Raw genomic sequence first — 13,663 nt, forward strand, 5'->3', positions numbered from 1 at the left:
TACTGGCATAAAATAGACACTCAGACCAGTAAAACAGAATAGAGAACCCAGAAATCAATCCACAGGCTTATAGCCAATTGATATTTGAGAAAAGCAACAAGAACATACACTGGGGAAAAGACTGCCTCTTCTGTAAGTGGTGCTGAGAAAATTGGATATCAATATGCAGAAGAATGAAACTAAACATGCACCCCTCACCATATACTAAAAACAACTAAAAATGGATAAAAGACTTACTTAAGTGTAAGATCTGGAACTACAAAACTACTAAGGGAAATTCAGGGGAAACACTTCAGGAACTAGGACTGGACACAGATTTTATAAAGAAGAGTACAAAAGCCCAGCAACAAAAGAAAAGACAAATAAATAGGTTTATATCAAACTAAGAAGCTTCTGCACAGCAAAGGAGACAATCGACAGAGTGAAACAACAACCTACAGAATGGGAGAAAATATTTGAAAACTATACATCTAACAAGGGATTAATATCCAGAATATACAAGGAACTGGAGAAATTACACAGTAAAATAAGTAAATAAATAACCCAATTAAAAAATGGGCAAAGGTGTTGAATAAACATTTTTTGAAGGAAGACATACACATGGACAAAAGGTACTTGAAAAAATGCTAAACATCACTAATCATCAGGGAAATGCAGATTAAAACCACCTTGAGATATCACCTTATCCCAATTAGACTGGCAATAATCAAAAAGACTGAAAATAACAAGTGCTGATGAAGATGTAGAGAGAAGGGAACACTCCTACACTGTCGGTGGGACTGTAAATTAGTACAACTACTTTGGAAAACAGTACAGAGGTTTCTCGGCTACAGGTAGATCTACCATATGATTCAGCAATCTCACTTCTAGGTATGTACCCAGCGGAGTGGAAATCATCATTTTGAAGGGATACCTGCACTCCCATGTTCATCACAGCTTTATTTGCAACAGCCAAGATATGGAACCAACCTAAATGTCCATTGACCGAAGACTGGATGAGGAAAATGTGGTACATATGCACAACGTAATATTACTCAGCCATGAAAAGAATGAAACTCTGCCATTTGCAGCAACATGGACGAGCTTGGAGAAAATTGTGTGTGTCAAGTGAAATAAGCCAGGCACAGCAGAAAAAATACCACATATCTTCACTCATAAGAGGGAGCTAAGAGAAAGAAGGAAGGAAGAAGGTGACTTGGACTTGTAGAGGAAGAGAGCAGACCTAGGCTTGCAGAGTGGGGTGGAGGGGTGGAGAGAGGTTGGGGATTAACTAGGTTAGGGACATGGAGAATAACTGCAATTCGTGGAAATGGGCATGCTCATAGTATTGACCTGGCCATCACATCTTGTGCACAAGTGGTGATGGTCAGATTTGTACCCCATGAATATGCATAATCAATTTTTAAAAAGGTAGAATTCAATTAGGTACTATAATAGATATATATGCAAAGTTCTATCAGGACAAAAATTAAATTTGCATAAGCATGAAGAGAGATGCATAAGCATGAGAGATGTTATGTGAACATCTTAACTTGTAAAATATGAATGAATGAAGCAATAAAACAATTTGTCATGTTTATAAATTTACATGAAACTTTGATACAAGGGACAGCAAAACTTCATTTATTCTAAAAAAGGCAAATTTGAAATAGTGTGAAAGTATACTACTAAATTTTCAGTCTATGAGCAAAATTCGAAATGTTACAAATCACTATCCTAAAAGAAACACAGCAAAATAAAACAAAATATAAAATTACAAGCATCACATAATTTCAAACCTGACCTACAGTGCAATATTTTTGCAAGTCACAGGGTGCCACCAACCCAGCTAGTAAATAAAAATAACTGCGAAGTTTCTTTAGCACTCATCTTAAATTGCATAAATGGTGGGAATTCTCTGGAATACCATGTTTCAGAGATTTTAATTTTTATACATTGCATGGTAATTGATAACATTGAAGGCAAATGATGAAGCTCTTAAATAACTAGATAGATATTTTCAAATTAATTTTTATTTTCCTCTAAAAGAAGTTAAGATATATAATTAAATCCCATGCTTTTCATACCAAGGCTTAATGGCATTTAGGTTTTATTTACAATCCCTATTTGAAGAAAAAAAATGTGTTTTTCTTGGTAACTACATTTTAGTTGGTAATTTTATCACGTTGTGAAAGTTGTCAGAATCAAAATGATTCACTGTGTCAAACCCCGACAAATAAGAGTTGGGGAAGGTCATGATGAGAGGGTTCTCACGCATAAATGCTTGATGACGGGAACTATTACAAAAGACTCTGCAAAAACCGTAACCTTGAACAGAGTCCATCACAACCTTACACACACAAAAATTCTTCTGGAAGGACATATGCCCAGCCACTGCCTGTCCAACCTCGGAATGTTGCCACCCTTGTTATTGATCCTTGTAGCCTAGGATAATTATCCCAAAACAATCATGTAATGCTCTGCATTTTTCTTTTGTCTTCCTTTACCTCTCTGAATACCCACATAGTTTACTACAGCATGTGTATTCTCACTGCAATGCCCTATTCCTGAATAAGCATCATTTTCTTTTAGAAAGCCTCTCTCTGTAATTCAGTTTGACATAAATGCTGTTCAGAAGCAGGACCAAGTAAGCTCACCTTGGACAAACTGGCAGCCCCTGGATCTGAGTGCTGTATAAACCAAGCCCTGATGCTCTACATTTCTGGGGTCACCTTTTCTGCCCTGGTGAATCTTCTCTCAGATTCTCGGACTTCCTCCCTTTGGTCAGTTCTTTGACATTACTTAGGATTTGGTACAAAGTCACCTTATTGAGACCAGGAAAGCTTTTGTTTTTTTTATTTATTTTTATTTTTTTGGCAAGCCTCTTCTGGTAGAAAGACAAGTGTCCTGGTTTGAGAAATCTGGTTTCTACACAATTTACATTCTGTCTGTGAGGCCTGTCCTTTTTTGGTGAATTTGTTTTCAGTTCTGCACAACTGATTTATTATTTTGTTTGGTCTGTGTGCCTGGCTTTTTTTTTGGTATTTTGGGTCCTTTTTGGTTTGGTTATGCATGTCTGTAAATGATGTGGCTCATTTCTCTTGCTTGTTTCTGAAAATACTGTAAGAGCAAAAATAAACATTCTAAATGATGAACACCGATTAGCTGATTGAAAGCCACTAGGGTGGTCACCACCATTAAAAACACTGGTCCAAAATCCTGACATTCTCTGACAGGATTTATAACATTTTCTTTCCTCTTCAGAGATTAGTAAGAAATGGAATGAGATCCTCAAAATTCTAAAGCAAAACAAACACTCTAAGGACTTCAAATGGCTGTTCATTCAGAATCAATGGTCCGTTCTTGTGCAGATTTCTAATCAATGAACAAATTACACCAAGGATAATTTATGTCAATTAAAGGGACCACTCAAGCTCTTCAAATTTATTTTTCGTAAATCTTCCCCAGCTATGGATGTTAATTCTACTCAAGTAGCTTTTTATTCCATGTTTATGAATGGCCTTTCTTGATTGGTTTTACAGCTTGTTAAAAGAGCTCACACAGAACGGTTAACTATGCCAACTCCTGATTTAATCAACTTAGCAAATCTACTTGCCTGCACCTTTGAGGACACCACTCAGGAAAAAGAAAACCACTAAGATTTTTTTTTTTTAATTATTGGTTATGAATATTCATGAGATACACAAAGTTGATTGTCACCCCTCATGTCCATGATGTGGGGGCCAGATTCATTCTGGCTGTATACCCATTACCACAAATTGCATTTGAACCCCATGTCCCCTACCCAATTATCCCCAACATCTCTCTCCCTCCCCATTTCCCTCCCACTCCACTTTGTAGCCCATAGAATGTTCTCTCCCTCTGCAAGTCCAACGCACTGCTGTCGTCTTGCTTTCCTTCCTTCTTTCTCTCTTAGCTCCCACATATGAGTGAGTACATATGGTATTTATCCCTCTGTGTTTTGCTTATTTCATTCAACATAAGTTTCTCCAGGCTCATCCATGTTGTTGCAAATGGGAGTATTTCATTCTTTTTTTTATAGCAGAGTAGCATTCCATGATATATATATTTCCTTATGCAATCTTCCATTGATGGACATTTAGGTTGGTTCCATGCCTTCATTTACAACAGATCGAAATGCCCAGACAAAGCATTAAGTGGAGACCCTCTGGTCAATGCCATGATTGTAAAAAACTAGGTCACTGGAAAAGAGATTTCCACAATAGAAAAAGGGCCCTGAAATTTTTTTCTCAACTTCCTCCATCCCCACCAGAAAATCAGTCTCAATGAACTGAACACTTCCTAAGAGTCATCCCTTTTGGAAATGTAAATTTAGGCTTTTCTAGCTAACAATTGCTTAAGGTGATAGAACAATTAATTAAAGGATTGATATTCTAAAAGTAAAAGAACTAGATAAATGTTTATAAAAGTTAGGTTGTGAGATCAAACAGGTACAAATCTTGAGCTCAGAGAAAAAATATAAGTAATTTCTTTCCTGCATAAAAATTGTTTTGTCTGCCACTCGAGGAACAGAAACAAAGCAAAAAAGAAAAAACAAAATCACCTGTAAATGGTTTTGTTTTCTTTTGGTTTTTGGTTTTTTTAAATACTTCCCTGCTCACACCCACATTGACTATTTCAACAAACCAGACTGGTAAACAAAAGAAAAATGTGTTGTTAAAGATTCTAGGCTGCTTGAATGTTTTGGTTTTCTTATACAATTCAGCTGCTATTAGCTAAAATGTAAACATTAGAAGTTTAACACTAAATTCATTTGAAAATGAAAAAAGTGTTTTACCTATTGGGGCAAATAAAGTTTATCCATGTAAACAGGTACCATGTTGTCAGAAGTATAATTTAAATCCAAGTGTCTTTATAAACCAGTGAGTTTGTATTACTATGTTCTACTGTTTTATGACTAAAATTAAAAAATTAAAACGAGGAAATCTGCTTCTATCCATGTGTTTGTGTATTTGTCTCTATGATTTTATGCTGTGTATGTAATATTTTTTATCAAAATATATGAAAGAGCTATGATTATTTATTTTTTTAAAGTATGTAAACCAAATATTTTATCAAAAATGTAGTAACTAACCCAAATGTTTTTAGTTCATGTGACTTAAGTAAATCTTTGATAAATAAGCTGGTTTTTAAATTTGTGGATAAAATTTTTTAAATGTCTTCAGAATGGTCAACATACATTTTTGCCTGGGTCAGACGATTTTAAATTTGTCTCTGTTAGATGTTTAAAGGTGTCAGGGTTTGACACAAAGATTATAAAACTCTTAATCCAGCCTAAAAACAGAATGATCTTGTTTAATATTGTTGGTTTATTGACCACAGCTATATCTTCTGAGTTACAGGCAAAATACCCATATTTTTTTTAACTTTAAGATTATTGTGTAGGTGAACACCTGATATTCACAGGCTATAATGATGTCTATCAGCAAAATAACTTGAAATGATGACTAGCTTTGTCTAACATCTCAGTTTATATGAGCAATCTAGTTATAATTGATAAAATAAATAAATTAGGTGAATGTGAATAAATTAATTTACAAATGAACTTTTCATGTAATTTGAAATTTCAAAGTTATGTCATGTTAAATTAAATGATTGATATTCATTAAATGTCTGTGTCATTTACAAATAAGTAAAATACTAATATGTGGCAGACAGTTCAAGATATCTTGATTTCTTGGTTTTCACTAGATATTAAGGTTACTAAGAGTTAAAAATTCTAATTAATGTCTAATTTTCTATACAAAATGTATTGAAAAATTAAGGTGTGTTTTTGATAAGGAAAATTATAAGAATGGCTTAAAATATGTCTTTATTAAGGAAAAGAATAATTTTATCTAAATTCAGAGGTTATTAAAGTGACCTACATGGTCACACCCAGCCTCTGTCCCAAATTGATTTGTCCCTGGAAATCAGCACCTGGTTTTCTTATGTATACTCTTCTCAGTCAGAACTCCTCCTGTGTCTTTATTTAATTGGTACCACTATAGTAAGGAGTATAAACCAGGGTTAAAATTAAGGAAAGCCATAGGTAGGACCAAGTCCATGGATCAGCTACTGTACAAGTTGCATGACTTTGGTGGTTGATATTCTTTCAGCTTGGTTTCCTCATTTTCAATATGATGATGGCAGACATAATGCTATTCAAATGCTCAGATACTGACTTACTGTGACATGGAGAGGAATGAAGAAATGTGTGTGAACAGTTTGTTGCATTTGATGCTCTACAGAGTGGATATTTATTATATGAAAAAATTAGATATAAAACAACGCCAATGTGTAACATAATAATGGCACCTCAAGAAAACATCATTTGTAGAATTTAGATTGTCTTAAATTATATGTAATTGTTTTTACCTCTTTTGTTAGGTTATATACCAAGCTGTACATCAGTGGTGTACAGTCAACTCTCAGAGTGTAGTTTCCTGAAAAATAAGGAAATAGAAGATTGCTTTTTATTTCATTTATTTCTGAAATTGTTTTATTCAAAGACCGTTGTTAACTCCCTAGCCAGAATGATCCTCTTAAAACCTAAATTCAATTAAAACTCTCCAACAGTTCCGCATCTCACTCTATAAAATCCTCATCTTCACCATGGCCCACTGTGCCACACATGAAATGACCCCAGGTCACCTCTCCAAATCTTCATCTATTTACTCTGCCCAAGAATTCTGTCTCAGGGTCTTTGCACACACTGTTCCCTCAGCCTGGATCAGTGTTCTGCATTATATCTGTGTGCCTTATTCCTCCTCTGGTCTAATGTCACATTTTCTAAGAGGTTTCCCCTGACCACCCTACCAAACAGCACACTCTTCCCCACTCTCTGTCTTAACCACTCCATTTCTCTCTTAACGTTGGCTTATTTTTCTCCATATTACTCATTTACCTAACATATCAAGTACATGTCTTTTTATTATCTGTCTTCCTACTAGAGTGCCTAGTCCTTCACAGGACTAGGCACTCTATTTAACTTGCTGCCATAGCCCAGTTCTTTAAAACAGTTGTAGCATTTAGCATATACCTAATACATATTTATTGTGAAAATGAATTTGTGAGCCAGGAGCCTTCTACCTGGTTCTGAATAGAGAGCAGACATGGCATTCCCATTCCTCAGGAGTTCAAGGGCTGGCAGGTGTGAGAGTCAAGAGAATCAGCCAGGAGAGGTGCTCTTGGGAGGCCTTGGGAGCACAGGGACGGGAGGCCAACTCAGGAGGACAGTGTGGGGGAGAGGAAGTTAAGACAACTTCACCAAGGGGGTGACTCTTGTACTGAGTTTTCTAGAACCAGAAGGAGACAGCTGAGCCAAAAGGAAATGGTAGTTTCAGCTATGGGCATAGCCTGTACAAATGCCCAGAAATATAATAGCACACGATACACTCAAAGGTTGGCAAGTAGCTTTTATCCCAAACCTTAGGATCCATGTTTGGGAACAGAAAAAGTTGAGGCTTTAGAAATAAATAGTGACACACTAGAAGGATTGCTTATGGAACTTGAAAAGTTGATTTTAAAATTCTAAAATTCATCTGGAGGAATAAATGTGCACAAATAGCCAATGCAAGTTTTAAAAGAGAAAAAGTGCTTAAAAGAATATCAATTAGGGAAGGGGGTAGATTGGGAGCAATTCTACAATTTAAATGCACATATTGCAGGACTAAACAATTATGTTTGTAGCGCTCTACCGTCCCCTCTCCTTATATAGAAAAAAGCATGCAAATAAAAGGATATTTACTGCAACAAACTGAAGCGATCTGACCATCAACTAGAGAATTGGTACAAAAATTGTCCTATTGAATATATTGTGGCACGTTTCTTTGTTTTCCAGTGAAATAGATCCATATTTATTGATATGAAAAGTTTTCCATAATATGTCGCTGAATGAAAAAAGAGCAGATGCAGAACCATATAGCTGTAATATGATACCAAAAACGTGTAGAAAGGAGTGAGAGGCAATAGAGTGTAGTGGTTAGAAGGAAAAAGCTGAAACAGACCAGCTTGATTTGAGTCTAAGCTCAATATTACAGTAGCTGTGTGACCTTGGGAAAATTAATTTACCTTTCTGAATCTCAGTTTCCTCTTCAATACAAAAGAGATAATAAAGCATACTTACCTTACAGGATTATTGTGAGTATTAAATAAATTTTTACATGTAAAGCATTTAAGACAGCACCTACTACACTTTTGGCATTCTGTGTAAGCTAAATTCTGTACTGTATAATAATGTCAACATGATGGAATCAATCCAAACAGAAGACATAGCACACTTGGAAAAGGGATTAAGTTTAAGAGTGGTTTGTGTTGGGAGTGCTATGGTTTGACTGTGTTTCCCAGAATTCATGCGTTAGAAATTTGGTCCCTGATGTGGCAGTATTGGAAACTGGAGCCTTTGAAAGGTGATTAGGTCAAGAAGCATTACTGCCACTTGCATGCTGGACTGGATTAATTCTCACAAGAGTGAGTGGGTTCTCCCTGTCACACGAGTGGATTAGTTCTCACTGGAATGATTAGTTCCCTAGAAAGCAGGGTGTTATAAAGCAAGGACACCCTCCTGTTTTCCCCCTTTCTCATGCGCCCACTTTCCCTTAGCCAGTAGCCTGAGAGGAGGAGGAAAAGACAACTAAAATGCACTGTGTAAACTAACTTTTAGGACAATGTAGTTCAGATGTGTGGACAAAGAAGACAATGTAAATGTCAAAATGACTCCATCAAGGTACCACGTCCCAATTGTTGACATGGAAAATGTACTAATACACTAAAGAAAATATTCTGAAAGTCCACCCTACACTCACATATTCCTTCATTTTTTTGCATCCATGCCACAAATATTTACTTAATGAAATACTCCATGCCACAAATATTTACTTAATGAAAAACTAGAAATCAAGGAGTGGACAAGCAAGACACTGTCTGTTCCCTGCTGAAGAATACTATCTATTGTGGGAGGCAGTTTATAAAACAAATAATTTCTTGAAAATGATAGCGATGAGTGTTAGGAAAATACGGCTTCTCTGAAAAAGTGACGTTTCAGAGGAGACTGTAAGGATAAGAATCAAACAGGCAGAGAGGTACTGAAGAGCAGTCTGAGAATAGAGAACAGCAGTTGCAATGGCTGGTACGCTGCATTTGGTCACAGAATAGAAAGATTAGCGGAGCTGGAATACAGTGACAATGGACTCCTTAATTTTAGTGAAATCAACTTGAGATGTCCTTTAGTTCAACTTTTTGCTTATTAAAACCGTATCCATTCTTCTATCTCAAATTCCTATTCCAATGCTTAAGCCTTTCCTGAAGTTGCTATTATTATTTCCTCTGAACTTCCAGAACAGTTTGATTACATCCCTCTTATAGCACCTCTGTATATTATAATTCAAGACTGATTTATTCTACCATCTATACTGAGCCATAAACTCCTGAGTATAAGATCATTCCCTGCTAACCTCTGACTCCTCTGAATCCCTGGAAAAGTACATTGTGCAGAGAGGAGCTCAGTAAATTTTGTTAGAAGTAATAAAAAAATTAAAAATAAAAATACTAGATAATAAATGAAATCTCAGAAATCAGTGTTTTTTTCAAAATTGGTATGCATGATATTATGATGAAACTGAGGGTTAAATTTAAATGCTATTTTTCTACCCCATTCTAAATCATAAAATTATTTAGATCCATGACTTACTTATTCAACAGATAGTTAATAAATTCCTGCCATATAAAAGGTAATCTGCCAGATGGAGCAAATCAAAAAATGCTGTTGTACTGAATTAGCACTCCATAGGGCAAAGCACATAAAAATTTTAAAGAATCTTTCAACTAGGGCTGCCACACGGCTGTGAGTCAGGGGTAGCAACCTGACAAACCAGCAGAAGATTCCCTAACCATACATTAATAGAATGCCTCCTGTGTTAGTGCATAATTTATGAACTAAACTGCTTATCATAGCATGATCACATCTTTTTTATGAGACAAATTATATTCACCTTCTATAGATGAATCAGCATTAATATAGGCCACACCATGCTCTTGAAGGAGTCTGGAATTCTCCTATAATAAAAAGATAGAAAATTAGAAACATAAAGTTGTAACCCACCCTCTCACCCCCCACACCTCCCTGCACATCCACATTTACTGTATGCAGATTTCTGATTTAGGCTGGTCCATGTTAAGCAAAAATTTGACATGTAAGATTCTCAAAAGAGAGTTACTTTGAAAGAATTTCAATAAAGATTATTGTTAAGAAACAGCAGGAAAAACTTTTTTAAGGCTAGCATTTAAGGTGAAACTGTTCCTACACTTATGATAAATGGAAAAGGAGTTAATTTCTTATCCATATTGTTGTTTATCCTTCAAAAAATTCTCTTAGCAAACATGAATGACTTAAGAGACTTTTCAGTGAAAATCTTCCCATGAACATCTTACTATTTAAGCAAAAATTCTTGCCTGATTCACAGGGAATGAGCTACTTCAAATTTACAGGTTGAAAAACGTATGAAGTTGATGTCTCAGTGCCTGGAACATGATGTCAAGTTCTCCTATGGGATGCTACCACCTACTGGTAATGTTTGATAATTGCACATTTTTAGAAAACTGACAAAAAGTGTAATAGTTTTTTTGAGATATCAATGTGGATTCTGAGTCTCCAAAACATGCAATTCCTAGGCATTTTGAGTGTATGATAGAAAATACAAAAAATATATTTTATCAAATCTAAGTGATAAAAATAATTTGAAAGATATAAATCAAAGCCTCAAAATATCTAGGCTCCTTCTAACATCAGCATAAATCTTTTTTGTAAAAGCTTCAAATAGGTCTACAGGAGCACTATTTTTTTTTCCCCAAACAAAATTGAAGTTTACAGGGTTTCACATAATACGTGGAGTATAGCAGGAGCCAAATAAATATTTGCAGCATGACTGGAAGTAAATGGAATAAATATGAACCTTGCATGTATTTACAGCTAAAGCTTCTATTACACAAAGCCAAAAATACATGCAGGTAAAATCACTTTTCAAGGAACCTAGTAAATATTATGTGATGTTACTTTCTGCCACACTTTTCACATTATTTAATATGGAGCAGGTCATTATGATATAAGGAAGATACATTTGAAAAGTATACCTTATTGAACAAGTTCAAGGGGCCTTTAAATGAGGTTAGCTTTAGAAGCTATTTAGGGAAGAATAATAGAATCATGATAGAAATCAAACATATTTTGAGTATGTTGTCTAGTATAGCTACTTATTTACTACCACGCTTCTGGGAAATAAAGATAAATAAATTTTAACAATTGACATTAAGTGCCTCTAAAAAGCTCAAAGAAAACTTAGTTTTTCGGTGACAAAGGGATTTTTATTGCTGATTTTTGAATGAGGTTATATTGCTTCAGATTTTTTGGCAAAAACTTTGAATATTTTCTCACTTGATTCACTTGTCATTTTTACATGCTTAACAATTAAGCCCTAACTTTTATTATTATGAAAATTTATATTATAGCAAATTATCAACTAACCTCTGCCCACTCAGTAGAACCAAGAAGACCAAATTCTTCTGCATCCCAGCTTGCAAATAAAATTGTTCTTCTAGGCCTCCATCCTAAAATATGTGCATACATGTAAATGCTGAAAAAATTAATCATATACCCCAGACATTACTAAGCCCAAATTAGAAAAAACAAAAAACAAACAAACCAAAATGTCCCAGTGTGACCCCTTTCACCCTGGCATAATTTAGGTCAACAAGGAATTTCTAAACAGTCCTGCTCAGATATTGTGGGTAGGGATAGGACAGCTCAATATCTTTGAGCACCAAAAACCAACCCCATAAAAGAATTTTTTACAATCCTTTTTCCTCCCATAGAAAAGTGACTGTATGACCCCCATCCTAATTTCTACTTCTTTTCTCAGTAGGAAAGATTAATTTTCTATAGGTAAGAAAGAATCCCTCTAATGATTATCCACCGAAGTGGATGTTGTGGTATTCAATCAGTCACCTCTTCACTCCTATATGTCACACTACAGAGAGAGTGACAGCAGCTCAGTGGTTAGTATCTAATAACATTTTCTTGGACAATAGAAGCTAAAATTGTTTTCTTAAATTCCCGGCTTTGGGTCCATAAATCAACTTGGGTTTTTTCTTATAAAACTATGAATATTTCTGTTCAAATATTTATAGAAACATATGCTTTCATTTCTCTTAACACTTTGGAGTTGAATGACTAGGTCATACAGTAGATACATGCTTACTTTAAAAAAACTGACAAAGTGGCTATACTTTTTAATACTTTCACCAGCAGTATATGAATGTTCCGGTACTTTCACCTACTCACCACTATTTATAAGGCAGCATGTTTTAATTTAAGCTATTCTAATAGGTCTGAAGTGACATTTTATTCTTGTTTCAGTTTATATTTCCCTAGTGATTAAAAATTAGTCATTTTTAGTATCTATTCAGTACTTATTCACCAACCATATATCATTTCTGGTGACATGTCTGTTCAATTCTCTTAACAGTATTTTATTGGACTGTTCATTTTCTTATTGAGTTTTGAGCATACTTTCTTGCGAAGTCTTCTATCTGATAGATGATTTCAAATACTTTCTTCTATCTTTTCATTCTCCTAACAGTGTCTTTGGATTGAAAGATGTTTGTTTTCTTTCATTTTTCTTTCTTATATTTATGTGTCCATGATGGGGACATGTTTTTAATTGTGATAAAGCTAATTTTATCAGTTTTCTATTTTATTCATCATGGTTTTTGTCTCATATCAAAAAGAAAAGATTTTACTTAATTCAATATTTCAACTTATTTTTCTAGAAGTTTTATGGTTTTAGGATTTACATTTAGGTCTATAATCCATTTTGAGTTAATTTTGTGTATGATACAATGATACATATTTAATACTTTTTTTCTATTTTTTTGCATATGGATATCCAGGTGTTCCAGCAGCATTTGTTGAAAATTAACCCTTTCTTCACTGAATTGCCTTGCACTCTTGTCAAAAATCAGTTGTCCATAAATATGGGTCAATTTCTGGACTCAGTTCTGTACCATTTATCTGTTTATCTTTAAACCAATTTTTATTTTATCTTTATTATCTATATTTAACTTAATACCATGCTGTTGTGAGTGTTGTAGCTTTATAACATGTCTTGAAATTACTAGTGTTAGTCCTACAACTCTGACCATTTTTTGCAAAAATCTGTTGACTGGAGGTCATTTGCAATGAGGTCTTTGCTTGGGGAGCTAGAGAGCCTGAGAGACTGCAGAGAGCCTTGGGCATCCAGGAAGTGAGGGCAAGTAGGTAAGAACCTAGAGCTTGTCTCACCTCCTTGGCAACTGCAATCCTGCCTTGCAACCCTCCTGCCAGCCAGTGGGAGACCAGAGCCTGGTCACCTGGACCTCCAGGGAGGTAGTCCTGGGTTCTAAAGGGACCTCAGCTAATATAGCCTAAGGCTTGAGAGAGGGAATAGTGGGGGAGGGGGAAGGGCCTTGAAAGATTGATCTCTTTGAACAAACTGGAGTGCTCCTGGAATATCCATCACCCATACCACACCCCCCAAAAGTTGTTTTGCTTCCAGTCCGGCAGCCAAGCTTCCTCCACCTCATTCCTCTGGAAGTGGTAGGAACAGAAGAGAGGACTGGGGACGGGACT

General features: G+C 35.4%; 1 protein-coding gene across 1 annotated transcript in view; it reads right to left on the reverse strand.

The window, feature by feature from the left end:
- The window catches only part of LOC134376144 (putative N-acetylated-alpha-linked acidic dipeptidase), a 33,224-nt gene that overhangs the window by 15,604 nt on the left and 3,957 nt on the right, over positions 1 to 13,663 (reverse strand). Inside the window, exons 2-4 of the mRNA XM_063094802.1 lie at positions 11,522 to 11,604; positions 9,993 to 10,056; positions 6,379 to 6,446 (exon numbers count right to left, since the gene is read on the reverse strand). Coding sequence (XP_062950872.1) covers positions 6,379 to 6,446; positions 9,993 to 10,056; positions 11,522 to 11,604 — 215 coding nt within the window. The remainder of the gene's footprint in view (positions 1 to 6,378; positions 6,447 to 9,992; positions 10,057 to 11,521; positions 11,605 to 13,663) is intronic.

The sequence above is a fragment of the Cynocephalus volans genome, chromosome 4 (genome assembly GCF_027409185.1).
Source record: "Cynocephalus volans isolate mCynVol1 chromosome 4, mCynVol1.pri, whole genome shotgun sequence".
Taxonomy (NCBI): domain Eukaryota; kingdom Metazoa; phylum Chordata; class Mammalia; order Dermoptera; family Cynocephalidae; genus Cynocephalus; species Cynocephalus volans.